Source organism: Trachypithecus francoisi, unplaced genomic scaffold (assembly GCF_009764315.1).
Source record: "Trachypithecus francoisi isolate TF-2019V2 unplaced genomic scaffold, Tfra_2.0 Lachesis_group3, whole genome shotgun sequence".
NCBI classification, from domain to species: domain Eukaryota; kingdom Metazoa; phylum Chordata; class Mammalia; order Primates; family Cercopithecidae; genus Trachypithecus; species Trachypithecus francoisi.
In genome coordinates this window covers 141993686-142020147 of record NW_022681468.1, presented here as the reverse complement: position 1 = coordinate 142020147, position 26462 = coordinate 141993686, and the positions used below count along the sequence as shown (strand labels likewise).

Sequence of the window (26462 nt, the reverse complement as noted above, 5' to 3'; positions counted from 1 at the left end):
GCTGTTGCTACTCACCTACAAGCCCTCCGGCTATAAACGCTTTTCTGGGTTCCAAATAACCCTGTATTTGGCACTCAGGATACTCCCTTTAGTCTCCTGGCCTTCCCTCACCCTTTCTATAGAAGGATTAAGTAATGAAGTCATAAAGAAGCAAAACACTGGACTCTTTAATCTGTGTATTTTATTTTTCTAGTTTAAGTAACTATTAGTGGTTTTATTGAAGCTGTGGCTTTGAGTATCTATTGTGTTTAGTTGTAAAGACATACTCTTTCACTTTATTAGGCATAACAATCATTTCATTTATGTTCAGCCCTTGGACTGTCTCAGGATGTTGCAGGTGCAACTTTCATGGCAGCGGGTAGTTCAGCTCCTGAATTAGTTACTGCCTTCCTAGGTAAATATTGCTCCTTATACTCCTTATACTTTTTGCTTACTCAGTGTGATTTTTATTTTCTTCAAATTAACACTAACTTAGCTGCTACTATCTTGCACATAGGTGTATTTATCACAAAGGGAGATATTGGCATTAGCACCATTCTTGGATCTGCAATTTATAATCTCCTTGGCATCTGTGCTGCCTGTGGCTTGCTATCTAACATGGTATGTAACAAAACGATTCAACAAAATTTATTGTCTTAAAAAATTCTAAAGATAACTGTTCGTCATCTGGGATGGACAACAGGGCACTAATAATATGTGCAATCAATTTATTAATCAGTAGAAAAACAACATGTATTCAATTTAATGTTAATCCACAAATAGCTCTTGGTCAGATTTATGAAAGTCCATGTGTTAGAACACAATTTTACATTTTTTTCTCTAAGCAATATGCAAAAGATAACAACATTTAACTACAAATATATAAACAATTTTAGTATTACACTAAGGATTGTACTTGAAGAAGTTACAATGTAATGGAAATAACTTATCATATTACAGGTCTCAACACTATCATGTTGGCCCCTATTCAGAGACTGTGCAGCGTACGCAATTAGTGTAGCAGCGGTTCTTGGTATAATATATGACAACCAAGTTTACTGGTAAGCTTGAAAATAATTCTTATGTAAAAATTAGAGATTTTATGAATTTCTGACGGTTCAGTAATATTTTTTTCAGAAATATTATTTCATATAATCTGCCACTTCTATACCATATTCCAACAGGTCTCTGAGTTAACCTTATCACAATTGCTGATTGTATTCTTCTCACTAGTTTGCAATTTCTTTTTAGTCACTTCACAGTCTCCTTTTTTCTCTCACTAGTCACTGGAGACCATCACTTTTCCTCCTCCCCACTGGCTGCCTATTCAGTAAGTTTCCCAACTTCTGTTGTCCATTAAAGCCACAACAGTTGACTTTTCTTTCTGCTGGGTTACTGCTCACCTTGCCTTGGTTAGAAGTGGTCATGGTCACAAAAGACTGGAGAAGGATGGTAGAGGAAGTAAAAGAAGTCTTTTTAAATTCCTCCAAACTTCTGATGCTCAGAGAAACTATAGCCTTCCTCTAAGAACCAACAATGCTTAGCTTTTAATATTAAAAACTGTTTGCTTTCCCTGTAATCTCTCTGCCTAGCTGGTCCAAGAAAATGAAAAGGGTGGTGACTGAGTGGACAGACTCAACTAGTAAGTAGCAGGCACCCACTAGGTTCTTATCACTATGCTAGATATAAGGGATAATGAAATGCAAAACACAGCTACACAGGTTACACATTGCATAACTTCCAGAGGACACCAGAAAAATAGGCAAAAAAAAAAAAAAAAAAAAAAAAATGTAATGGTGTCCATCTGGAGAACCACAACTTTGCAGTACAGCATAATATCTGCTATCAAGAAACTTCAAACCTAGCCAGAAGCATAATTTCTAAACTAATCATCCTGTCTTCTAGTCTGTCTCCCTAAGACACTGTGTTGGTAGAGTAGAAATCCTTCTAGAATTCAGCAGTTGTCTGTAAGGGACAGTGGCTGTGAAAGTATCCAAGATAATGCTTCCTCAATTAGAGAAATCAGAAGATGTAGCAGACAGATTCACTGGCTATAAAAGGTAAATGAAAGGTTCAAATGTGATGGCATTAGCTAACTGCCAGAGTATAGGGAAACAGTTCTTGGTTCCCAGGGTATAATTTCATATTTTAGAACATCTTGTTTTCTTGTGACTATAAGCGAAATTCAGATACATTCAAATCATTAAAAATGATGACAAACTGAAAAATCCCAGCCAAAGCCTCCCATATTCTGAATAATATTTTACACAAAATTCCTATATTAGAAAACTTGAACAGTTGAAATAACTTAACAGTTACTAATTATTTTATAATTATTATGTATTTTGGGGAATGTATTATGCCAATGAGCTGAGGTAGAAAATGTTCACCACTATATATTAATTTTACATTTATTTTGAAAATCTCCAATTATCATTTTCATTGCATTTTTATACCTACCATTTGGTAGGAATCTACAAGTAAAAATGAGTTTGTTGATCTTTTTTTTAAAAAAAAAAAAAGAGAGAGAGAAGTGTCCGGCTTTTATCAATAAACTTATAATAATGCTGTAACCGTTTGGAAAAATCTACAAAACAAAAAATATCTAGAAATGTTTGATTGTTCTATGGCTACTTTTGTTAGAAAATCATTCAAATCATTCAATCAATACTGCCCAAAAGCTATCAACTATAAAATGACTTTCACTTTTAATTTAAAAACACAAATTTCTCTTAATTTATAGGTATGAAGGAACTTTACTGCTTTTGATATATGGATTATATGTTTTGGTGCTGTGTTTTGACATTAAAATTAACCAATATATTATAAAGAAATGCAGTCCTTGCTGCACCTGTCTTGCCAAAGCTATGGAAAGAAGTGAACAACAGCCACTAATGGGATGGGAAGATGAAGGTCAACCATTCATTCGTCGGCAATCAAGAACTGATAGTGGAATATTTTATGAAGATTCTGGCTACTCTCAGCTCTCTATAAGTTTACATGGTCTTAGTCAGGTTTCTGAAGGTAATCACTAAATCTTGCCCATTATTAAGTCTATTCACAAAAGAAAAACTTTAAAATTTCATTTCAATTCAGCAAGTATTGTGTGCTTTTTATGTAAAAAAGACTGTGAAGACTCAGAAATGATAAAGACTAAGTCTCTACTTTTAAGGAATTTCCAGTATCATAGGAAATACAAAATAGCTAAAATATGAACGTTAAGTAAGTACCATAAAAAGAGAAAGAAATGAAGTGTGACTGTGGTTCACAAATGGGACAGTGTCAAAATGTGGTGAGGACAGATAGATTTTCACAGAGAAGGGAGCATTTAAATTGGGCCTTGCTTGACAGGAAAGATTTTAACTATGACATGATGTTATGACCAATAAGTAACAGCTACTGAGGTCTTTATTTCATAAATGATGCAGAGATAAAACAGAGAGAGCACAGTATGTGCATAGTAAGGAAGGAGAGGAAAGGTAGAAAGGAATAGGATAAGAAGAATCTTAAATGCTATTTTAAGAATCTTGGAAGGTTTCTGAGGAGAGAAATTGTTAGAACTGTTATCTTAGTAATGTTACCCTAAACGATGTTCACCAAACTAAAATATGAAGTAAGAGACAAGGAGGTCTGTAAGAGGCTGTTACAACAGCTGATGTGTTTACTAGGTGCCTAGACCAAGTGAAAGTGGTGGGAATAAATGAGAACAGATGTGAGACTACATGAAGGAAGCATCACCCAGACTATATGGGGCCAGAAAAAGGAACAAAGACAACTCCTATGTTTTAATCTTGACTGAGAAAATGGGAACACCATATATTAAAACTGGGAACTCAGGAAAAGGGGCTGGTTTGGAAGAAAGAAGAAAAACAGTTGAGGTTTGCCATTGTTTAAAGCAGTAGCAAAACATTTAGGTAACTATGTTCAGTAGGAAGTCAAATTTAGCTATGGTCAGAATTATAAATTCATGGGTTACCTTTTTATAAAGTGGTTGTCCAAATCAGATTCTAATTTTAATTAAGCCTTTAGGAGGGTACTTATTCTAATGTACTACTTAAAATTTAAGAACATGACTTTTCCCCCTTTTTACAAAAATTTTAGCTTCTCCTCTTTCAGGTATAAGAGGTACACATCTCTAAATTAAGCTTACAATAAGAAACGCAAAAAAAAAAAACCAATCCAGATTCTTTGATTATGTTAAAATTATATCCAATAGTACTTAATGGCACATTAGTTGAAACTTGACCAACTTTTTATGAGTTGTTGTACTAGCATTAGTTTTGACATGATTTGAACAATTTTAAAGTAAATTCTAATTTTTATCCAATATATTATCATTATCCTTCTACTAAATTAAACTGAATAAAGCAATATACTCAGTTTTCATAAATTATATTTTAGATGATATACTACCTCCTATTTTAAGGTTCTTTCTATGAACTGTGGTAAAGTCTGAATTTAATAAATAAAATAGTAATGAAATAGGGCAAAAAAAAAAACAACTTCCAGTAAGAATTAGGATATGCAACTTAATAAAAAAATTATGCTATAATTATGTTATATTCTCTAAGTATACATTATCTGGTACATAGGGCAGGCAGAGGCATCATCAATATTGTGAAGTGGAGACAACTGGAGTAGCCAAGTTAGAAGCCAGGTTAATCCCTTAAGCAAAAAGTACTGAAGACAATCCACATGAGATGTCCAACTGACACTTCATAAAAACTATCTATAATATATTTAGCAAATGGTCCAAGACATTTTGATAGCTTTAAGGTCCCAAATAAAGAAATGCTGAGTATCACATCTTACATTGTCTGTCCTAAAGTTTCAATTAGTTTCTTTCACCAGCAATATCAGTAATGAGGTACTCAAATGTTTTAAACAGCCTTTTAAAAACTGATACAGCTAATTTATTTCAATATAGCTTTCTAAATAGGCATAACTTAATTAGCCATTTGAGAAAACTCAAAAGTGTTTAATTTTTCCACAACAGATCCACCAAGTGTTTTCAACATGCCTGAAGCAGACTTAAAAAGAATTTTTTGGGTATTATCCCTTCCTATTATTACATTACTTTTCCTAACCACACCAGATTGTAGAACAAAGTTTTGGAAAAACTACTTTGTAATAACCTTTTCCATGTCTGCAATATGGATATCTGCATTTACATATATCCTGGTTTGGATGGTCACAATAACTGGTATGTATTTTAAGTACAATAGCACAACTTGAAAATATTCATATATTAACGAATTGCATATGTTCACTCAAAGTAGTCTAGCTACATAGCAAATTTCTTTTTCAGCAAGACTGAAGATTAGTACCATTTACAAAATGATTAAGTATTACTGTAACAAGATCATTTGGGTTTGTGAGTTGCTTACTATATATAAACTGTATTTTCCACTGTTATTCAGCCTGGGGTACAATTCAAGAGATCTTATAAATGAAATCAAATTCATAGGATATCTTTTTATTATGCTAATAATTTAATCACATTCCATGGGGTCCACAATACTCTTTATATTGAATTCCATTCCATAATGAAAAAAAAAAAAGCAAGGAGCTCTATTTTTGGGAAAACAATGCGTGCTCACTGCTTAACTGGATTATATTTTATTTGGCTTTTCAACATGGCACTACAAACATACTATGAAATGAGTGAAAAGGGTATAAAAGTTTTATTCTAGGTTTCTACTACCTTCATGATTAAGACTTAAATAACTACTGCTGCTTGGCCATAATCCACTATAGTCTCTAAACAAAAAAACTATAAACAAAGACAAAAATAATCTGTAATTTCTCCTACAAAGGTTAACCCAAATTAACTTATAGTAGAGGTGAACAAACTACTGCCTATGTGCCAAAATAACCCAGCTTGTTTTTTTCTGTTTTTTTTTTTGAGACGGAGTCTCGCTCTGTCCCCTGGACTGGAGTGCAGTGGCCGGATCTCAGCTCACTGCAAGCTCTGCCTCCCGGGTTTACGCCATTCTCCTGCCTCAGCCTCCCAAGTAGCTGGGACTACAGGCGCCCGCCACCTCGACCGGCTAGTTCTTTGTATTTTTTAGTAGAGACGGGGTTTCACCATGTTAGCCAGGATGGTCTCAATCCCCTGACCTCGTGATCCGCCCGTCTCGGCCTCCCAAAGTGCTGGGATTACAGGCTTGAGCCACCGCGCCCGGCCCCAGCTTGTTTTTATCAGTAAGGTTTTACATATTATCTATGATTGCTTTCACACTACATTTGCAAAGCTGAATAACTACAACAGAAATCATACAGCCTGCAAAGCCTAAATAATTAATATCTGGCCCCTCACAGACACAAAAATTTGTTGACCCATGACTTTTCCCAAATTAGTGTAAGTCTTAGAATAGTATGCTAGCAAAAAGCAGACTATTTCTTCCTTTTTTAATGAGAAAAATGAAAAAGTCCAATTAGCTTGCATATTATATCTATCCAAATTCACTCAGCCAGAACACATTTGATATTAAGAAAATAAAAAGAGTTGGGGGGCGGAGCAAGATGGCCGAATAGGAACAGATCCAGTCTCCAACTCCCAGCGCGAGCGACACAGAAGACCGGTGATTTCTGCATTTTCAACTGAGGTACTGGGGTCATCTCTCTAGGGAGTGCCGGACAATCGGTGCTGGTCAGCTGCTGCAGCCTGACCAGCGTGAGCTGAAGCAGGGCGAGGCATCGCCTCACCTGGAATCGCAAGGGGGAAGGAAATCCGTTTTCCTAGCCAGGGGAACTGAGACACACAACACCTGGAAAATCGGGTAACTCCCACCCCAATACTGTGCTTTAAGGAAACAGGCACACCAGGAGAATATATCCCATACCTGGCCGGGAGGGTCCCACGCCCACGGAGCCTCCCTCACTGCTAACACAGCCGTCTGCGGCGATCTATCCGCAAGGCAGCAGCGAGGCTGGGGGAGGGGCGCCCGCCATTGCTGAGGCTTAAGTAGGTAAACAAAGCCGCTGGGAAGCTCGAACTGGGTGGAGCTCACAGCAGCTCAAGGAAGCCTGCCTGTCTCTGTAGACTCTACCTCTGCGGACAGCGCACAGCTGCAGTCCATTAGGGGAAAGAGCGGGGCCGTTGCAGACGCGAATGACTCTGTCTGACAGCTTTGGGGAGAGCCGTGGATCTCCTAACCCGGAGGTTGAGATCTGAGAACGGACAGACTGCCTGCTCAGGTGGGTCCCTGACCCCTGAGTAGCCTAGCTGGGAGACATCCCCCACTAGGGGCAGTCTGACACCCCACACCTCACAGGGTGGAGTCACCCCTGAGAGGAAACTTCCAAAGGAAGAATCAGACAGGTACACTCGCTGTTCAGCAATATTCTATCTTCGGCAACCTCTACTGCTGACACCCAGGAAAACAGGGTCTGGAGTGGACCTCAAGCAATCTCCAACAGACCAACAGACAGTCCTTCTGACTGTCAGACGGAAAACTATCAAACAGGAAGGACATCTATACCAAAACCCCATCAGTACGTCACCATCATCAAAGACCAGAGACAGATAAAACCACAAAGATGGGGAAGAAGCAGGGCAGAAAAGCTGGAAATTCAAAAAATAAGAGCACATCTCCCCCTGCAAAGGAGCGCAGCCCATCGCCAGCAACGGATCAAAGCTGGTCAGAGAATGACTTTGACGAGATGAGAGAAGAAGGCTTCAGTCCATCAAACCTCTCAGAGCTAAAGGAGGAATTACGTACCCAGCGCAAAGAAACTAAAAATCTTGAAAAAAAAGTGGAAGAATTGACAGCTAGACTAATTAATGCAGAGAAGATCATAAACGAAATGACAGAGATGAAAACCATGACACGAGAAATACGTGACAAATGCACAAGCTTCAGTAACCGACTCGATCAACTGGAAGAAAGAGTATCAGCGATTGAGGATCAAATGAATGAAATGAAGCGAGAAGAGAAAACCAAAAGAAAAAAGAAGAAAAAGAAATGAACAAAGCCTGCAAGAAGTATGGGATTATGTAAAAAGACCAAATCTACGTCTGATTGGGGTGCCTGAAAGTGAGGGGGAAAATGGAACCAAGTTGGAAAACACTCTTCAGGATATCATCCAGGAGAACTTCCCCAACCTAGTAGGGCAGGCCAACATTCAAATTCAGGAAATACAGAGAACGCCACAAAGATACTCCTCCAGAAGAGCAACTCCAAGACACATAATTGCCAGATTCACCAAAGTTGAAATGAAGGAAAAAATCTTAAGGGCAGCCAGAGAGAAAGGTCGGGTTACCCACAAAGGGAAGCCCATCAGACTAACAGCAGACCTCTCGTCAGAAACTCTACAAGCCAGAAGAGAGTGGGGGCCAATATTCAACGTTCTTAAAGAAAAGAATTTTCAACCCAGAATTTCATATCCAGCCAAACTAAGTTTCATCAGTGAAGGAGAAATAAAATCCTTTACAGATAAGCAAATGCTTAGAGATTTTGTCACCACCAGGCCTGCCTTACAAGAGACCCTGAAGGAAGCCCTAAACATGGAAAGGAACAACCGGTACCAGCCATTGCAAAAACATGCCAAAATGTAAAGAACATCGAGGCTAGGAAGAAATTGCATCAACTAACGAGCAAAATAACCAGTTAATATCATAATGACAGGATCAAGTTCACACATAACAATATTAACCTTAAATGTCAATGGACTAAATGCTCCAATTAAAAGACACAGACTGGCAAACTGGATAAAGAGTCAAGACCCATCAGTCTGCTGTATTCAGGAGACCCATCTCACATGCAGAGACATACATAGGCTCAAAATAAAGGGATGGAGGAAGATCTACCAAGCAAATGGAGAACAAAAAAAAGCAGGGGTTGCAATCCTAGTCTCTGATAAAACAGACTTTAAACCATCAAAGATCAAAAGAGACAAAGAAGGCCATTACATAATGGTAAAGGGATCAATTCAACAGGAAGAGCTAACTCTCCTAAATATCTATGCACCCAATACAGGAGCACCCAGATTCATAAAGCAAGTCCTTAGAGACCTACAAAGAGACTTAGACTCCCATACAATAATAATGGGAGACTTCAACACTCCACTGTCAACATTAGACAGATCAACGAGACAGAAAGTTAACAAGGATATCCAGGAATTGAACTCATCTCTGCACCAAGCGGACCTAATAGACATCTATAGAACTCTCCACCCCAAATCCACAGAATATACATTCTTCTCAGCACCACATCGCACTTATTCCAAAATTGACCACATAATTGGAAGTAAAGCACTCCTCAGCAAATGTACAAGAACAGAAATTATAACAAACTGTCTCTCAGACCACAGTGCAATCAAACTAGAACTCAGGACTAAGAAACTCAATCAAAACCGCTCAACTACATGGAAACTGAACAACCTGCTCCTGAATGACTACTGGGTACATAACGAAATGAAAGCAGAAATAAAGATGTTCTTCGAAACCAATGAGAACAAAGATACAACATACCAGAATCTCTGGGACACATTTAAAGCAGTGTGTAGAGGGAAATTTATAGCACTAAATGCCCACAAGAGAAAGCAGGAGAGATCTAAAATTGACACTCTAACATCACAATTAAAAGAACTAGAGAGGCAAGAGCAAACACATTCAAAAGCTAGCAGAAGGCAAGAAATAACTAAGATCAGAGCAGAACTGAAGGAGATAGAGACACAAAAAACCCTCCAAAAAATCAATGAATCCAGGAGTTGGTTTTTTGAAAAGATCAACAAAATTGACAGACCGCTAGCAAGACTAATAAAGAAGAAAAGAGAGAGGAATCAAATAGACGCAATAAAAAATGATAAAGGGGATATCACCACCGACCCCACAGAAATACAAACAACCATCAGAGAATACTATAAATGCCTCTACGCAAATCAACTAGAAAATCTAGAAGAAATGGATAATTTCCTGGACACTTACACTCTCCCAAGACTAAACCAGGAAGAAGTTGAATCCCTGAATAGACCAATAGCAGGCTCTGAAATTGAGGCAACAATTAATAGCCTACCCACCAAAAAAAGTCCAGGACCAGATGGATTCACAGCTGAATTCTACCAGAGGTACAAGGAGGAGCTGGTACCATTCCTTCTGAAACTATTTCAATCAATAGAAAAAGAGGGAATCCTCCCTAACTCATTTTATGAGGCCAACATCATCCTGATACCAAAGCCTGGCAGAGACACAACAAAAAAAGAGAATTTTAGACCAATATCCCTGATGAACATCGATGCAAAAATTCTCAATAAAATACTGGCAAACCAGATTCAGCAGCACATCAAAAAGCTTATCCACCATGATCAAGTGGGCTTCATCCCTGGGATGCAAGGCTGGTTCAACATTCGCAAATCAATAAACGTAATCCAGCATATAAACAGAACCAAAGACAAGAACCACATGATTATCTCAATAGATGCAGAAAAGGCTTTTGACAAAATTCAACAGCCCTTTATGCTAAAAACGCTCAATAAATTCGGTATTGATGGAACGTACCTCAAAATAATAAGAGCTATTTATGACAAACCCACAGCTAATATCATACTGAATGGGCAAAAACTGGAAAAATTCCCTTTGAAAACTGGCACAAGACAGGGATGCCCTCTCTCACCACTCCTATTCAACATCGTGTTGGAAGTTCTGGCTAGGGCAATCAGGCAAGAGAAAGAAATCAAGGGTATTCAGTTAGGAAAAGAAGAAGTCAAATTGTCCCTGTTTGCAGATGACATGATTGTATATTTAGAAAACCCCATTGTCTCAGCCCAAAATCTCCTTAAGCTGATAAGCAACTTCAGCAAAGTCTCAGGATACAAAATAATGTGCAAAAATCACAAGCATTCTTATACACCAGTAACAGACAAGCAGAGAGCCAAATCAGGAATGAACTTCCATTCACAATTGCTTCAAAGAGAATAAAATACCTAGGAATCCAGCTTACAAGGGATGTAAAGGACCTCTTCAAGGAGAACTACAAACCACTGCTCAGTGAAATCAAAGAGGACACAAACAAATGGAAGAACATACCATGCTCATGGATAGGAAGAATCAATATCGTGAAAATGGCCATACTGCCCAAGGTGATTTATAGATTCAATGCCATCCCCATCAAGCTACCAATGACTTTCTTCACAGAATTGGAAAAAACGGCTTTAAAGTTCATATGGAACCAAAAAAGAGCCCGCATTGCCAAGACAATCCTAAGTCAAAAGGACAAAGCTGGAGGCGTCACGCTACCTGACTTCAAACTATACTACAAGGCTACAGTAACCAAAACAGCATGGTACTGGTACCACAACAGAGATATAGACCGATGGAACAGAACAGAGTCCTCAGAAATAATACCACACATCTACAGCCATCTGATCTTTGACAAACCTGACAAAAACAAGAAATGGGGAAAGGATTCCCTATTTAATAAATGGTGCTGGGAAAATTGGCTAGCCATAAGTAGAAAGCTGAAACTGGATCCTTTCCTTACCCCTTATACAAAAATTAATTCAAGATGGATCAGAGACTTAAATGTTAGACCTAATACCATAAAAACCCTAGAAGAAAATCTAGGTAGTACCACTCAGGACATAGGCATGGGCAAGGACTTCATGTCTAAAACACCAAAAGCAACGGCAGCAAAAGCAAAAATTGACACATGGGATCTAATTAAACTAAAGAGCTTTTGCACAGCAAAAGAAACTACCATCAGAGTGAACAGGCAACCTACAGAATGGGAGAAAATTTTTGCAACCTACTCATCTGACAAAGGGCTAATATCCAGAATCTACAAAGAACTCAAACAAATATACAAGAAAAAAACAAACAACCCCATCAAAAAGTGGGGAAAGGATATGAACAGACATTTCTCAAAAGAAGACATCCATACAGCCAACAGACACATGAAAAAATGCTCGTCATCACTCGCCATCAGAGAAATGCAAATCAAAACCACAATGAGATACCATCTCACACCAGTTAGAATGGCAATCATTAAGAAGTCGGGAAACAACAGGTGTTGGAGAGGATGTGGAGAAATAGGAACACTTTTACACTGTTGGTGGGATTGTAAACTAGTTCAACCATTATGGAAAACAGTATGGCGATTCCTCAAGGATCTAGAACTAGATGTACCATATGACCCAGCCATCCCACTACTGGGTATATACCCAAAGGATTATAAATTACTCTACTACAAACACACATGCACACATATGTTTATTGCGGCACTATTCACAATAGCAAAGACTTGGAATCAACCCAAATGTCCATCTGTGACAGACTGGATTAAGAAAATGTGGCACATATACACCATGGAATACTATGCAGCCATCAAAAAGGATGAGTTTGCGTCCTTTGTAGGGACATGGATGCAGCTGGAATCCATCATTCTTAGCAAACTATCACAAGAAGAGAAAACCAAACACCGCATGTTCTCACTCATAGGTGGGAACTGAACAATGAGATCACTTGGACTCGGGAAGGGGAACATCACACACTGGGGCCTATCATGGGGAGGGGGGAGGAGGGAGGGATTGCATTGGGGAGTTATACATGATATAAACGTCATGCACATGTACCCTAGAACTTAAAGTATAATAAAAAATAAATAAATAAATAAATAAATAAATAAAAGAAAATAAAAAGAAAGCAAAAATCATGTAATAGATCACAGAACAGCCCCCAAGATTATAAATATTAGTGTTATTTATGCACGTATGAATTCTAGCAAAGCCAGTAATGGAAATTAACCAATTCCAATTCCAGTATCAATATGTAAGCATGCAATAAATAAGCTACTTTCTAATTAAGTTATTTTAATTGGCATTTTAAGAAAAAGCAAAAAATATGCTAAACCAAGTTTTCAATTACAACATTAAAAGAACAGTTACATATGTTTTAACTTTTTTTTAACTTCTCTCTGGTTGTTTCTGAGAATAAATACATTTCTGATAAATGTTGACCTGACATCAAATTTAACAGAAGTATTAATAAATTGGGACCATATGTTAGACTCCTGCAAACAAACAGGTAGAAAACAAACAGGTTTTGTTTTCCCGAGAGATTAATGAATGTTCCCCCTCCCCACCCTGCCAAAGCCCACTAAATTAAGGTATATCAATAAAGTAGAAATTAATAAATGGTATATATACATGTTAACACATTTATAGCTTAAAGATAGCTATAATTAATTTGCTTAACTCTAATTTAATACAAATTTTTAAGAAAGAAAAAGAGGAATGATCAGTCTCATTAGCAAATATTCAGCACAGCCCTGATGAGATAATGGTGGACATAAACATCTTCTGTAAGAATATCAAACAGGAAAATTTCTCATTGGCAGAATTTTGGCTGTTACACATCTTTAGATATGTCATTAAAAATCTGTGCTACCTGGGTTACCCAAACTACCAGCCTGATTCAAATATGTTGCTAGCTAAAAAACTAAGCAAGCACATATTGGTTCTGAATTCTAAAAGTGCCTATTTTATTTTTGTTCAGGAAGGAAATACTCAAAATAACTGCAAAGGATGGTTAGTGAATCTTTAAGATTTGTAACCTGAAATATCTGTTTATTACAGGGGAAACACTAGAAATTCCAGATACAGTAATGGGCCTTACTTTATTAGCAGCAGGAACAAGCATACCAGACACAATTACAAGCGTGTTGGTCGCAAGAAAAGGTAAGAACTAGGTCCCTCAAGCTGCAATGGTCATTCTACATGGCTAGAATGAGTAAAAGTAGCTTTAAAAATGTTTACTTCCGGCCGCGTGTGGTGGCTCATGCCTGTAATCCCAACACTTTGGGAGGCCGAGGTGGATGGATCACAAGGTCAGGAGTTTGAGACCAGCCTGACCAACACGGTGAAACCCCGTCTCTATTAAAAATAAAAAAATTAGCCGGGCATGGTGGCATGAGGCTGAGGCAGGAGAATTGTTTGAATCCAGGAGGCGGAGGTTGCAGTGAGCCGAGATCACGCCACAGCACTCCAGCCTGGGCAACAGAGCAAGACTCAGTCTCAAAAAAAAAAAAGAGTTTACTTTCTCAGTAACATACTTTGAAGGGCAAAAAAAAAGTGACTCAAGAGGAAAAGTTTACTATTTAATAGCAGGTTAATTTCACACAATCTAATCCCCCAAATAATATTCATTTGAAATGTGCATTAAATAGTAATTAACCATGTTAAATTACAATGAAAAGCAACAAGTAAGCTATATACCTTATTGAAAAATGGTTTAATAAATATAATTAAATAAATGTTAAGACTTTAAATACTAACCCAAGAAAAATTTAAAAATACAAATTCAGTAAGACTTTTGCTCTAACAATTTTCCAAAATGAATCAACAACAAAAAAGTATCCAGTGTTTCTTTTCTTATGAAGATTAATAAAATACAGTATTGGTAAGCACATTTTAACAATATGCTTTTCTTTTGTAGGGAAAGGAGATATGGCTATGTCTAACATCGTGGGATCCAATGTGTTTGATATGTTGTGCCTTGGTATTCCATGGTTTATTAAAACTGCATTTATAAATGGATCAGCTCCTATAGAAGTCAACAGCAGAGGACTAACTTACATAACCATCTCTCTCAATATTTCAATTATTTTTCTTTTTTTAGCAGTTCACTTCAATGGTTGGAAACTAGACAGAAAGTTGGGAATAGTCTGCCTATTATCATACCTGGGGCTTGCTACATTATCAGTTCTATATGAACTTGGAATTATTGGAAATAATAAAATAAGGGGCTGTGGAGGTTGATATTATTAGTGTTATGCAGAAAATAAGAATGGCAGGGAGGGGCAGAGAGAAAAATCAATTTCTTCATTTAAATCAAATTTTTAAAATCCTGAACCTTAGAATCTAAAACTTACAGTAATTTAAAACCAACCAAAATCATATCCTAACTTTTCTGAGCCCTTTCTTTTCATGAACAATTACATATTATAAAACAGAAGTTTTTGGAGGTGGGGGGAGAATCTGTTTTACCATACAATAAGTTGACAAAAACTGGAGAAACTAGAACAAACAAATCCAACTATGTAGTACTGAAAACAACAAGAAAATGGCTTATTTCATTAAAAACAGTATAACCATTCATTTAAACTGAATGACCAGACTTGCTGTCTTTAAAAACCCAAACTTGAGATTAACAAAAATTTACAGTATATTTTTAACATTATACTGTTAAAAGCTGGTGGGAGTTTTAAAAGTTCATTTTTACAGCTTTTGTAAGCATACAATATTACTTTAAAAAAAATGACTTTTACTAGGAGATTCAGCAAAACAGATGTAGGAATGTTCCAACCATGGCTTGAAATTATGCATTACGATCCAAGCGGACATCAATTTCTCTGCCACTGATTTTTATGCCATTCATTATTCTGCAGGCTTTTTCAGCTGATTCTGGGGAGTCAAATCTAACTGTTCCACAGCCTTTTGACTTTCCATTCTCCATTTTTATTTCTGCAAACATTACATGACCTGTAAAATAAAAGTTACAGAATTACTAGTCAGTTTAAATGAGTTATATTTCACTTTATAGGTCTGAAATTCCTCATAGCCAATTGTGATAATTTGATTAAAAACATCATTTTTTAAAATAGCAAATAATATAAGCATTATATTTGGAGTAAAATACAATTCATATAAAGTAATAAATATATAGCTATTAGAATATACAAAACTGGAATCAGGAAAGATTTTCTTAGGATTTAATGTATTTTATTTATGTTAAATCCCTAATTCCTGAGGTTAATTTTATAAGCAATAAGTCAAGCTAGCACAAAATGCCACCAACTCACCATGCCCTATAATAAACTTACACATTTAAACAAAATTATTTTTAGAATAAATGGTTGCTTACTGCCCAGTCTCCCTAATCTCTCTCTTCCTTCCCTTTTATCCTCATTTCACTCCTTTATCCCCTGCAAACAAGTGCAACTGACCAGAAATCTAATTTCTATCAGGCTACAAAGGGCCCCACTAATTCTGCTTTGCAACCACAGTGCCAAAGCCATTTATTCAGTATCATAATTTGAGCTCAAAGTCTAAGAATGGCACCAAATATGCTACAGAAATAGTCATGGGAAAAGATAGCATAGATTTAAATCAATAAAGGTAAAAACAGTGATGTCAAGGAGAATCTCAGAGAAGCTTCAGGAAAGAGGAAGAAAACCAGAAACCTGTCCTTATGCAGTTATATCATTGCTAACTCTAGAGACTGGTATCTGAAGTAAATCAATACCATTTATCAAAATACAAAGTGGCCACAAGAATTCATCACCACAACAGAACACTTTTGAGAGTAAAAGGGGAGTTATCAATAATTACACATAAGTAACAGATGTAAAGTTAGACTATCCCCAGGCAAACTGGGATACATGGTCACTCAATCCAAACAGGTCATAAATTTAGGGTGTGACTACTTACCAAAATATTTCCCTCCCCACTAGATGTAAATGTCAAAACAAATCAAGTTAGAAGACTTTAAATATTATAGTTGCCAGATCACTATGGGCTAATTTTAGTCTGGCAACCAAATCAGACAGCCAGACATATTTAGTTCTATAAAGCGAGGAGAAAAAAAAGGAGAAAGGTAAAAACAAGAGGGCCTGTCAAAAAACTGCATAAGCCCTTTCCAGAAGGTAAGATCAAATTTTAATATCAATCCATAAGGAAGATTTTTTTCTGCGGAAATCTTGATCTGAATAATCTCTTACCTATAACATGATGGACTACTTTGTACTTTCACTTTTTCATCCACTCCCTATTACCGCATTTCTTTTTGAAAACCAACTGGTAGTCAACTGCTCACCTACTAAACACTAATTAAATGGTCTAAGATAATACATGTCATACTGAGACAAAACCAGTATCTTGTTACACATGCCAGATAGTCTTTAAATGTGTTCTGAAAAGTTACAAAATAGGCTAATCTCCAGAGAAATTACATGATAATGGGTAAAGTAGATCCAAATAATATTTAGCCCACAACTGGAATGAAATGGGGAAAAAAAGCAAAAACACAGCAATCACACTGTCTAATAAACATCATAATATGAAACTGGAAAACACATTTTAAAACAATTTAAAGATAAATGCAGCACAGTTTCCAGAGTCCTCTTAATATCTTGAATGCTGGTACCTGAAAAAAAGCAAGTTTAATTAAAGAAGCTCTTGGTAAAGGACAGCACCTTACAGTTATTTTGAAAAGAACTGTGGAGGATTTTCAAGGACTTTTAAGGTTAAAGGTTCTTCCTTATCCTAATTTTACCTAAAAACGTAGTTTTTCTTAAGTATCCCATCATAGGTTTATTAGCAATAGTAAAGTTCACCTGAGTAGGAAATCTTCTTCAATACCTCAAAGGAAAATACGTCACTATTTCTTGCATAATCTGTCTCTCAATCTTTCAGGACAGTTTCTCTTCTTTGTTTTTCTCTTAAATTGTCTCTTTCAGTTTAGAAATCAGCACTCAGACCTCCAAATTCCTGACCTCGCAATGACCTAAAAAATTTTCTAGTTGACAAGGTCCCTCAGCTAAGATACTTGAACTTTCTTACAGTTCTGATGTTCAAGCTATATGGACGGTAGCCCATAAATATTTGTTTCATGGTTAGACTGCTCCCCCAAAAAGAATCCCAGCAGGACAGAACCAGAAACAGTTATAAATTTTCTAAGTTTCTTCCTGATCCTATAAAAACAACAACTGAAATATTTTCTTTTCTAAAGATAAATAATTCAGGAGAAAAAAATTAGTTTCAAATAGCTGATTAAAATCAGACCTGTCTGACTTTTTACATGCTCTGAGAACTTCCTCAACTAAGTTAAATATCTAATAATCTTGTGCGATTCCAAGAAAACAAAAACAGGACTGCTATTTTGGCAACACCACAGGACAAAATAGTATGCCATGAGAAATCAGTATCACAGAATAATCAAACATATTGCTGTTACATATACTAGTAATAAAAAGATTCGTCCCACAGTAAAAGAAACCTTTCTGTTTTATTTAACCCAGCCTATTGACATCTTGTGGGGTATATTTTGGGATATGCTGATTAAAAAACACATGTAAAAATAGACCAAATTAAAGAATGTTCAATAAAATCTACTGCCTACATGAAGCTGTTAACACAACCATGGATGAAAAAAGGAAAATCAGACATTCTACCATAAGAAAACATAATAAGGATATAAGGAATAGAAAAGCAAAGTTTTCTGTTGTTTCTTTACAAATGAAAGACAGTGCCTATCAATGAATGCTCATCATATATCATTTGTACTATTACTGCATTTTTACTCTTAAGTTATTCTAAAGTCCACTCAAACTGCTTGAAGCAGCAAGTACTTTAATCAATAAAATCTACCATAAACCTTCATTTTCCATGCAGTTAACAAGCATACTGATGTAGAAATACTACATAATGGAAATCTGTGGAACAAAGTTATATCTGTTTATATGGTTTATAGCAAGAATAATTGAGAATGGGTTTTCCTTGTGCTGAAGTTCTAAAATGTTATAGTCTTGCATCATACTGAGCCAGAAGGCCAGAATGCAGCTAAAGTATACAGATGACATGGGAGCACATTTAAAAGACTATGTCCATGTGACCCCATTAGTACAAACTGAAATGATGTGGGGTCCAATACCAAATAGGTTAATTTATTTATACTCAGCCTTTTTGAAAATGCATCTCTCTGAGGAATTATACAAGGCAAGATAAAAAGAGAGATCTCTTTTGCTACAGGAAAGACGTGTATCTTACCAGCTAGGGTCAAAAACATTACCTTCAGGGGCTTGATGGAATTAGAAAATAGCAGTTACATTCACTTACTTCTCATCTTGTTATATTTGGGAAGATATGAAAGCAATCTTTTCTGAATTACAAAGGTTGAGAAAATGTTCTATTGAAGGTAATATAACCCATAAAATAACATTTACTCAGCCTTTGTAATTACTCCATCAAAAACAGTTAATCACTAGAGATAATTTATAAGCAGAGGGGTTGCCAGTGATATCCTTTACTGACAGACATTGTTTATGGGTGATGCATGGAGTACTACTAGATTCTTACTAAGAAGCAAGCAAGAGAATATACTTACTCCCTTTGGGCTTACAAGAAGAAGAATAACAACAGAAGACTGCCTTTTACTGCCCAAGAGGCCATTACTGGCTTGCAGCATGTTAAAAAGAAATGTCTCATACTAAGAAAAAGATTTATAAATAACTGACATGGCAGAAAAATGGATGATTCAGTTAATACTAGCTAGATAATTTGTATAGTTGTCAATAGCTGGACACTTAATTCTGCATTATTATAACTTTCTTTCCCATCAATGTAGTTCAAGGTTAAAAATAAGGGAGATATAGGGAATTGTGTAAATATGGTATTATCTTAATATAAAATCTAAGAGTCAGAGACTTTTACAAAAGAATTGATAAAACAAAAATCATTAATCTTAAAATATGATTATAATCAAAAAAGGATTATAAGGATAGAGCTAAAATAGCAAAGAATAATAATTTAACCATTATTTTATATGGCTAAAATACTGTAAAAATTTTCTATGTAGATTAGAATGCTTTTTCCATTCAAAAAATGTCTTGCAATTGCTGATGTCCTCAGGTCATCAGGCCACTCCAACCAGAAGCCCACCAAAGACTTGAAGTTTGCTGCAAGCCTTGCTCATATCTAACCTCGAAAGGAAAGCAGACTACAAAGAATAAAGAACAGTCACCTCAATATTGGTCACCTTTTCATTGTCATTTCTTTGTCCTGCTTTGCTCTTTATCTTGCTAAGTTTCATTTCTACTTTAACATAATGACATATCTCATTTGGAGATTTTTTTTTTACTGAAACAACATCAACAGAGATTATACTTGCTGCCACTGCTTGTCATTTGATGTATTTCACTAAGACCCTATATACATTCTTTCCTCTGTAGTCTACAGGATTCATGGCCAGACGCTGCTGCCAGATACTGCTTACTCATTCTGGTAGATCTTCTCACTCCTGCAAAGAAGGCCAATACCTCAATGCCACTTTACTATTTTGCTTTCTCTTAATGGTGACTATTAACCAGTTAACTTGTTTTCAACAACTTTTTCTTGAATTTTTGATTAGTGCAAAATAAAAGGATCATCAAGAAAGAAAGTCAATTATGTTGTATGTTCTTTGAGGGCATCTGACTTTTTTCACCTTCAAAATTCTAGTGCCTAGCAGACTGCCAAAAATATGTTTGTGAATTTAATGAATAAATTACTGAATAAATGAACATCTACCCAGAATGCTTAACTTACAAACTTTTCATAAACTCTTACTGTATGTACAGAGGCAACAAAAGGAGCTAAGATAAAAAGACAGTTCTTGCCTTCAAGAGTTTCCACGTAGGATGGAAGAAAACTTGAACAAATAACTATTAATATAAATAAAAGCTACAAAAGGGTAGACATAAAGAAATATGAGATAATATTATCTCTGTAGCAGCCACAAAGGTTATTTTGTGACAGAACACTAAACCTATTCCTTCATGACCTTAGAAATTATCTATATGCTACCTGACCTCAGAAATTATATATGCTACCTTATGTAACTTCCTATTGTGACTACAGTCTCTGAGATTCCATGCAATAGCAGAAAAATATTAATGCTAGCAAAAAATATTTTACTTTATAACACTCACATGAATTCTCCCATTATTGCAAAAGAAACAAAAAGTGAGAATTTAGTCAATTAAGATATTTTTTAACAAAAGTAAGTATGGTATATAAAAAGTTCTTTTTTAAAAGTAATAAACAACCTAATCTTCCACAGACCTACGGAACACATTAAGGTTGTATAAGTAGTATCATTATGGTTAAGAAGAGTTTATAAAAGAATAAGAAGGGCAACCAAAATGTACCCATGTCCAAGGCATTCCCAGTAGTGGGTTGTATGCTCTCACCTAGGTTTCCTGTGCTGGGAAGGAATACAGTGTATGTAGAATGGGTCTCATCTATTAACTCCCTTATCAATTGGACATCAGCATCTCAGTTGGTTATGCTGATAATCCACTGCACTATATTATAAACAAGGAAATAAATATAACACTTATTAATGTTTCTCATGAGAAAAAAAATTTTAATGCAAACAATTATAATATATTTATCTTTTTAAAATGAGGTAATAAAACAAGTCCTATCTTTATTAACAGAAAACAATAATAGGATATATCCTAAACCTTGTTACCTAAACCTTGTTATTACCTAGTAGTAATAGCACTGCTCTAAGTCATAAGATAGTGAAATAATTCATTTATTTGAAGTGGAATTAGACCTGGCCCACTATCAAGACTATCCAGGAACAGGCATCTGGACAGGCAAAGGTCTAAACACAGCGTATAAAACTTTAAAACCAATTTTCCTCCATAATCAATATCAACATATCTGCAGTCATTTGCATACTTACCACACTGACTGAATTTCTCTTTTAGTTTCTGCCAAGTCAAGTCAAAAGGTAGCTAGAATGAAAAGAGGTATTAGTAACACATATACAAGAAAAAAAAGAATTTCAATTATCCTTAATATTTATTTGCTTACATTTCTGACAAATATCTGGTTGCCTTTGGAGCCTATTCTCTCTCTCATTCCGCTTCCCATTGGACCCGATAAAAATCCTCGATCCATATCGATGCTCCTTTCCAGTATAGCTCCTATACCTGGTCCCATTCTATCAAAGCTGGAACTCATCCGGTCCAGTCCCATCCCCATTCCTCCAGTCACACTGTTCATGCCACCCATTCCACCACCTGGATTTTCAAGAAAGGACAGGGGGATTTGGGAATTTTGTGTTTTTGTTTCAAAAACATAAGGAAAAGGAGAAGAGGAGAAGAGGAGAAAGGAGGAAAAGAAGAGGAGATAATCATTTTGGGGAAAGAAGGGGGAAAATTAATTTGTTTATATAATTAAATAATATACAAACATAAAATTATTTTCATACAGATAACATAACAACTTTCCAAAGAACAGAATTTGCTTCAGTATATATTTAGTTAGCTGAGAAATTCTAGCCACTGTATACATTATACATATGTAACTGTATAAAATTATATTCTGATCATTAAATATATAATATATAAATCCTCTACCAATCACTGCTTCCAATAACATGACAGTTGTTCTTATCCTTATTTTTATTTTCCAATAATATCAAGCATAATAATTGCTAGAGTAAAGATACACAGAGATAAATTCAAATTATTACAACTCTAGCACTCAAGCCGCTCTCACCGTACTCTCCTACAAATATTCCTTTCCTAGCTTATCTTTCACCTCAGCATCTTCACCTCTGTTTCCCAGTTTTTATTCTCATGGTAATTCAATAATCATAGCAAAACATAACTTTTAATCTCAATATTACACAGAACTTGTCAAGGGAACAAAAAATGCTATCACTCCCCATTAGCCAGAGCTTAAGAATTTAGCTCCGAACTCATACCTACGTCATTCTTATGCACCGACTTGATTTCCTGTCCTTTTCATTTATTCCCATCTTACTCATTATCAAACCTTTTGTCTTGTACATAATATCCCCAAACATGGAAATTCTAAAAATCAACATCACCCTCAAATTGGCTTTTTGTGAATAACCAATATAAAATCAGGGAAAACAGAAGTACAGACACTGAGATAAAAGAGGAAGATACGGAAGTTAGGACTAACAGGAAATGGCTGAGGCTAAAAGATGATGGAAGGAAGAATAAAATGAGGAGCAAGATACAATGGAAATAGATGTCTTCAGCTGACAGGATTTTAGAATTTACTCTTAGAATAGTTTAAATAGGTTGTATTTTCTGTTTGTGAAATTTCATCAATTAAGGGAAGCCAAAGTATGGAGAGCTCAGAGACATGTCCCAGTAAGCAAAAGAGGTTAAAAAAATAATAATAAATAATCCATGTATTCAGGCTTAATGTAAGGCCTAAAAGGTAGTAGTGGAAATGGATGGATGGGAGATTTGGCATTCCCCAGTGTTGCAACTACTCTTGATGCTATTACGGGAAAGGTTCAAGAGGAAAAGAAATAAGTACCTCTTTCAACCTTAGCCTGACTCAAGCTCAGGAGATGCCTAAGAATGTCATTATCTGCATTTACCAAAAGACATAGATGTTTACAAATAAAATAAGAAAGGAAACAAAGTTGGTGCTAAAGCAAAACTTGTTCCTGACACATGATCAGAGAAATCCCCAGATTCCCTAGTTGGAAAGAAGGTTCTTGGATTGGCCGTTAACACACAGTTTAGAAATATCAAAGAAGCAAAATTCAAACAGTTAATTTAGAAATTTCAAACAATAATCAAACAGAAAGGCTTCACTCAATTATCAAGGTTTCTCAAATTATAGCAAGACACATTAACATATAAGAACAAAGTATTACTATACTACAATAACTACTCTTGCAAAGTCTTTGCAAGCACTCAAATATTACTGAATAAATTCTAGTAAAATTTAAACCTACTTATTCCAGATCCTACTGGACCCATGTTAGAAGCTCCTATTCTTCCTGCAAACCCTCCAATCATTGCACTGCCTAAACAAGGATGGAAAGATAATATACTAATTAATTTAAATAATCATACTTTAAAATTCCCAAGGTACTATGTGTTCTGATTTATAATAATTGAAAAGCATAAAGTCTTCTGAAAATAGAGTTCAAATATGTAGGATGTTGAAAAAGAGAGCTAGCATATTAAAATCCTTAAAGTGTTTTCTTCAGGTAATAAGTTGTATAAAATATTGATTTCTGATTTTTCACAAAAAAAGAGAAACCAAATTGCAAAAATTATAGCCTACAAAAAGAAAAGAAGTATGCAGCCAGCCCTACCAAGTCTACCAAAGGAATCTCCAAAGCCTCGATTTATTCCAATATCACCACGTCCAAAATCTCGCTCCATGCTACTAGTCATCGCACCACGGTACAGCTCTGAAAAAATTGTGCAATAAATTAACCTTTTTCAAATATATCAATGCATGACGAAAACATTCAGGAATGTATCTAAATTATAAAAAAAAACAGCATAAGTCACAAAAACAAAATAGTCTGTCATTTACCCAATTTACCTCACATGCCACACATATCATCCCCATTCCCACCAGGCCTGTCCTTATCTCCTAGTGCCTACATGCCTTCTGAAGACATTTTTAGCACCCATTCCTAAGTTATAGGGGGGAAACTTTAATAATAGGGAAAACTAAATGTGCCCACACTTCCCACTGCATACATTTACCTACCTCCCATTCGGCCAACTCCTCCAAATCCTCCCATGCTATTCATTGCTTCCAGACCACCAAACCCTATTCCTATGGAATAAAGATTCATTTTGAGATCCGACTGTCAGTGATGTAGCTGAAAGGTACATTTTGTAAATGTTAAGTCTCACCAGTAAGCTCTACATCCACCCTACCTTGTGCAGCTACTTCTTAACACATCACCTTCCTTTAAGTATGTACCAGGCTCAATTTCTGCTAGCAGCCTTTAGAACATGAGCCAACAATAAACCATGACTTTTTTTTTCATGGAATTCTCAACACAGTTTCTAGTTTATTAAAAATGGTGATGGGTACATACAAAAAAACAAATCTTTATACATACCTCCTCCAATTCTATTCATTCCTCCAAAACCTGGACCATCCATTCCCATACCTCAAATAAAATACACAGTATGTACTTTAAGTATATTTTACTTTTATGACTAAAAGATGACATAATGCATTATAGCAAAATAGATACCACTGGTATAACCACAATGAAACACTAGAGAAGCAGTAAGGTACAGGAGGCGTGGTTTAAAGTGCTATGACATAGCAGCTGCCTAATCATGAGTCTTCAAAAAGGTTTCTTTGAACATTTATTAGACAAGAAAGCAAAATTCACTAGTAACCCCACAACATTCAGTTAGAGAATATCTAGAACTAGGTAATCATTCACTTTTTTTCCCACAATAAACACAGAAATATTACTATCAATGATTTTTTTCCAGCATAGACACAGAAATATCATTACAGCAGATTTAGAGATCAGGCCAGAATGTAAGGACTCTCTAAACATGGCAGTTAAAAAGAGCAGTAGAAATTTTAAAAATATAAATAGTATGATTTAGGAGAGGGTAGGTAGGTGTGAGAGTCTAAGGCTAAGGGAGAAAACTTGTTTGGATCAGAATGATTATGATAATGAGCCTCATAATTTAAAGTGTGACTACAGCATCTCGACAAAAATAGGAATCTGATAGCATTTATTAGTCCATCAATTAAACCAGTAATTCATGAAGTATGGTTCAGGGACTCTTTAGGGTTCAATAGGTCAAAACTACTTAAGTCACCAAACACTACTAAGACATTATTTGACGTTTTACCCTCACTTTCTTGAGTTTAAGGTGTAATTTTCCAAAGACTATATGATGTACAATATCACAAAAAACTAAATGCAGAAATAGATATAAGAGCAATATTAAGTCAAACATTAAAAAGATGTGTGGAAAGGTAAAACAATGCCACTCTCCTCACCAATTTCTTTTTTGCATTGAAAAACAGTTTATTTTCTTAAAGCTTTTAAGTATGAGTTTATCATATAATGAGTTTATCATTTTTAATATGTAATTTTTTTAATTTCTAATTTTTCATTTATAATACAGTAAATACTGGTAATTATAACTAAATAAACAAACATTTTTGGGTTCTCAACAAATTTTAAGATATAAAAGGGTCCTAACATCAAAGTTTAAAAACCAATCTCTAAAAATGAACTGTGAGTTCTTCCAGGTGAGCAGTCAAATAACTAACTGAAAAGCTACCTTCCCAACTGGATAAACAAATTTCAGTTGCCTATGATATGGTAGCATTTCAGCTACTCCATAAATACTGTACATACATGATATATTCTCCTTCTGCCTTAAAAACATTTCAAAATCCAAAGTGCTAAAAGGTTAGCTACAACACAGCTGGCCCCAAAGAAACTCTCCTGACTTCTGCCTATCTCTTTCATGTCAGCTGTGCTCAAGGTTTCATCCCTTTTTCAGAATCAAGTGACATCACACATATCTAACTATTAATTAGAGTCCTTTAAACATTATTACAGACCACATCAATGGAGGCTTTATTAGCTAGCATATGTATCATTTAAAAAGAAAAAAGAAAGTTAGAATACTCACCACCTGGACCTAAATTTCCCATTACTCCACCTATGTTCAACTGGCTGGCACTAATAGGCTGTCCACCCGGACCAAGTCCCATCCCAATGCCTCCAAGACCACCTAAAACAAAAATGAGAACAATTATTACCAAGATCCATATATGATTAACTAACTGGCAATAAACTTTTTTAAAGAGCTATATACCTGTAGTAGTATCTCTACAATTTCTGCAAATTTTCAAGTAAGAGCACTGGTTCTTGTTTTTATCTAGAAAGTAGCACACTGAAGCCCGACTATAAAACCATTTATTAATGAGAA

General features: G+C 35.7%; 2 protein-coding genes across 6 annotated transcripts in view; one reads left to right on the top strand and one right to left on the bottom strand.

Annotated features, from left to right (window-relative positions):
• The window catches only part of SLC24A5 (solute carrier family 24 member 5), a 28334-nt gene extending 13276 nt beyond the window's left edge, over nucleotides 1–15058 (top strand). Inside the window, exons 3-9 of the mRNA XM_033190215.1 lie at nucleotides 311–394; nucleotides 497–600; nucleotides 940–1040; nucleotides 2723–3003; nucleotides 4976–5182; nucleotides 13555–13656; nucleotides 14414–15058. Of these exons, the coding sequence (XP_033046106.1) occupies nucleotides 311–394; nucleotides 497–600; nucleotides 940–1040; nucleotides 2723–3003; nucleotides 4976–5182; nucleotides 13555–13656; nucleotides 14414–14736 (1202 nt within the window). The 3' untranslated portion in view covers nucleotides 14737–15058. The remainder of the gene's footprint in view (nucleotides 1–310; nucleotides 395–496; nucleotides 601–939; nucleotides 1041–2722; nucleotides 3004–4975; nucleotides 5183–13554; nucleotides 13657–14413) is intronic.
• MYEF2 (myelin expression factor 2) overlaps nucleotides 12660–26462 on the bottom strand; it is a 54957-nt gene continuing 41154 nt past the window's right edge. The window contains exons 10-17 of one of the 5 annotated variants that reach the window (XM_033190210.1): nucleotides 26163–26264; nucleotides 24608–24658; nucleotides 24247–24315; nucleotides 23840–23938; nucleotides 23474–23545; nucleotides 21559–21767; nucleotides 21428–21479; nucleotides 12660–15459 (exon numbers count right to left, since the gene is read on the bottom strand). In XM_033190210.1, coding sequence (XP_033046101.1) covers nucleotides 15296–15459; nucleotides 21428–21479; nucleotides 21559–21767; nucleotides 23474–23545; nucleotides 23840–23938; nucleotides 24247–24315; nucleotides 24608–24658; nucleotides 26163–26264 — 818 coding nt within the window. In that variant the 3' untranslated portion in view covers nucleotides 12660–15295. The remainder of the gene's footprint in view (nucleotides 15460–21427; nucleotides 21480–21558; nucleotides 21768–23473; nucleotides 23546–23839; nucleotides 23939–24246; nucleotides 24316–24607; nucleotides 24659–26162; nucleotides 26265–26462) is intronic. The other 4 variants (XM_033190214.1, XM_033190212.1, XM_033190211.1 and 1 more) reach the window with 4 other exon arrangements.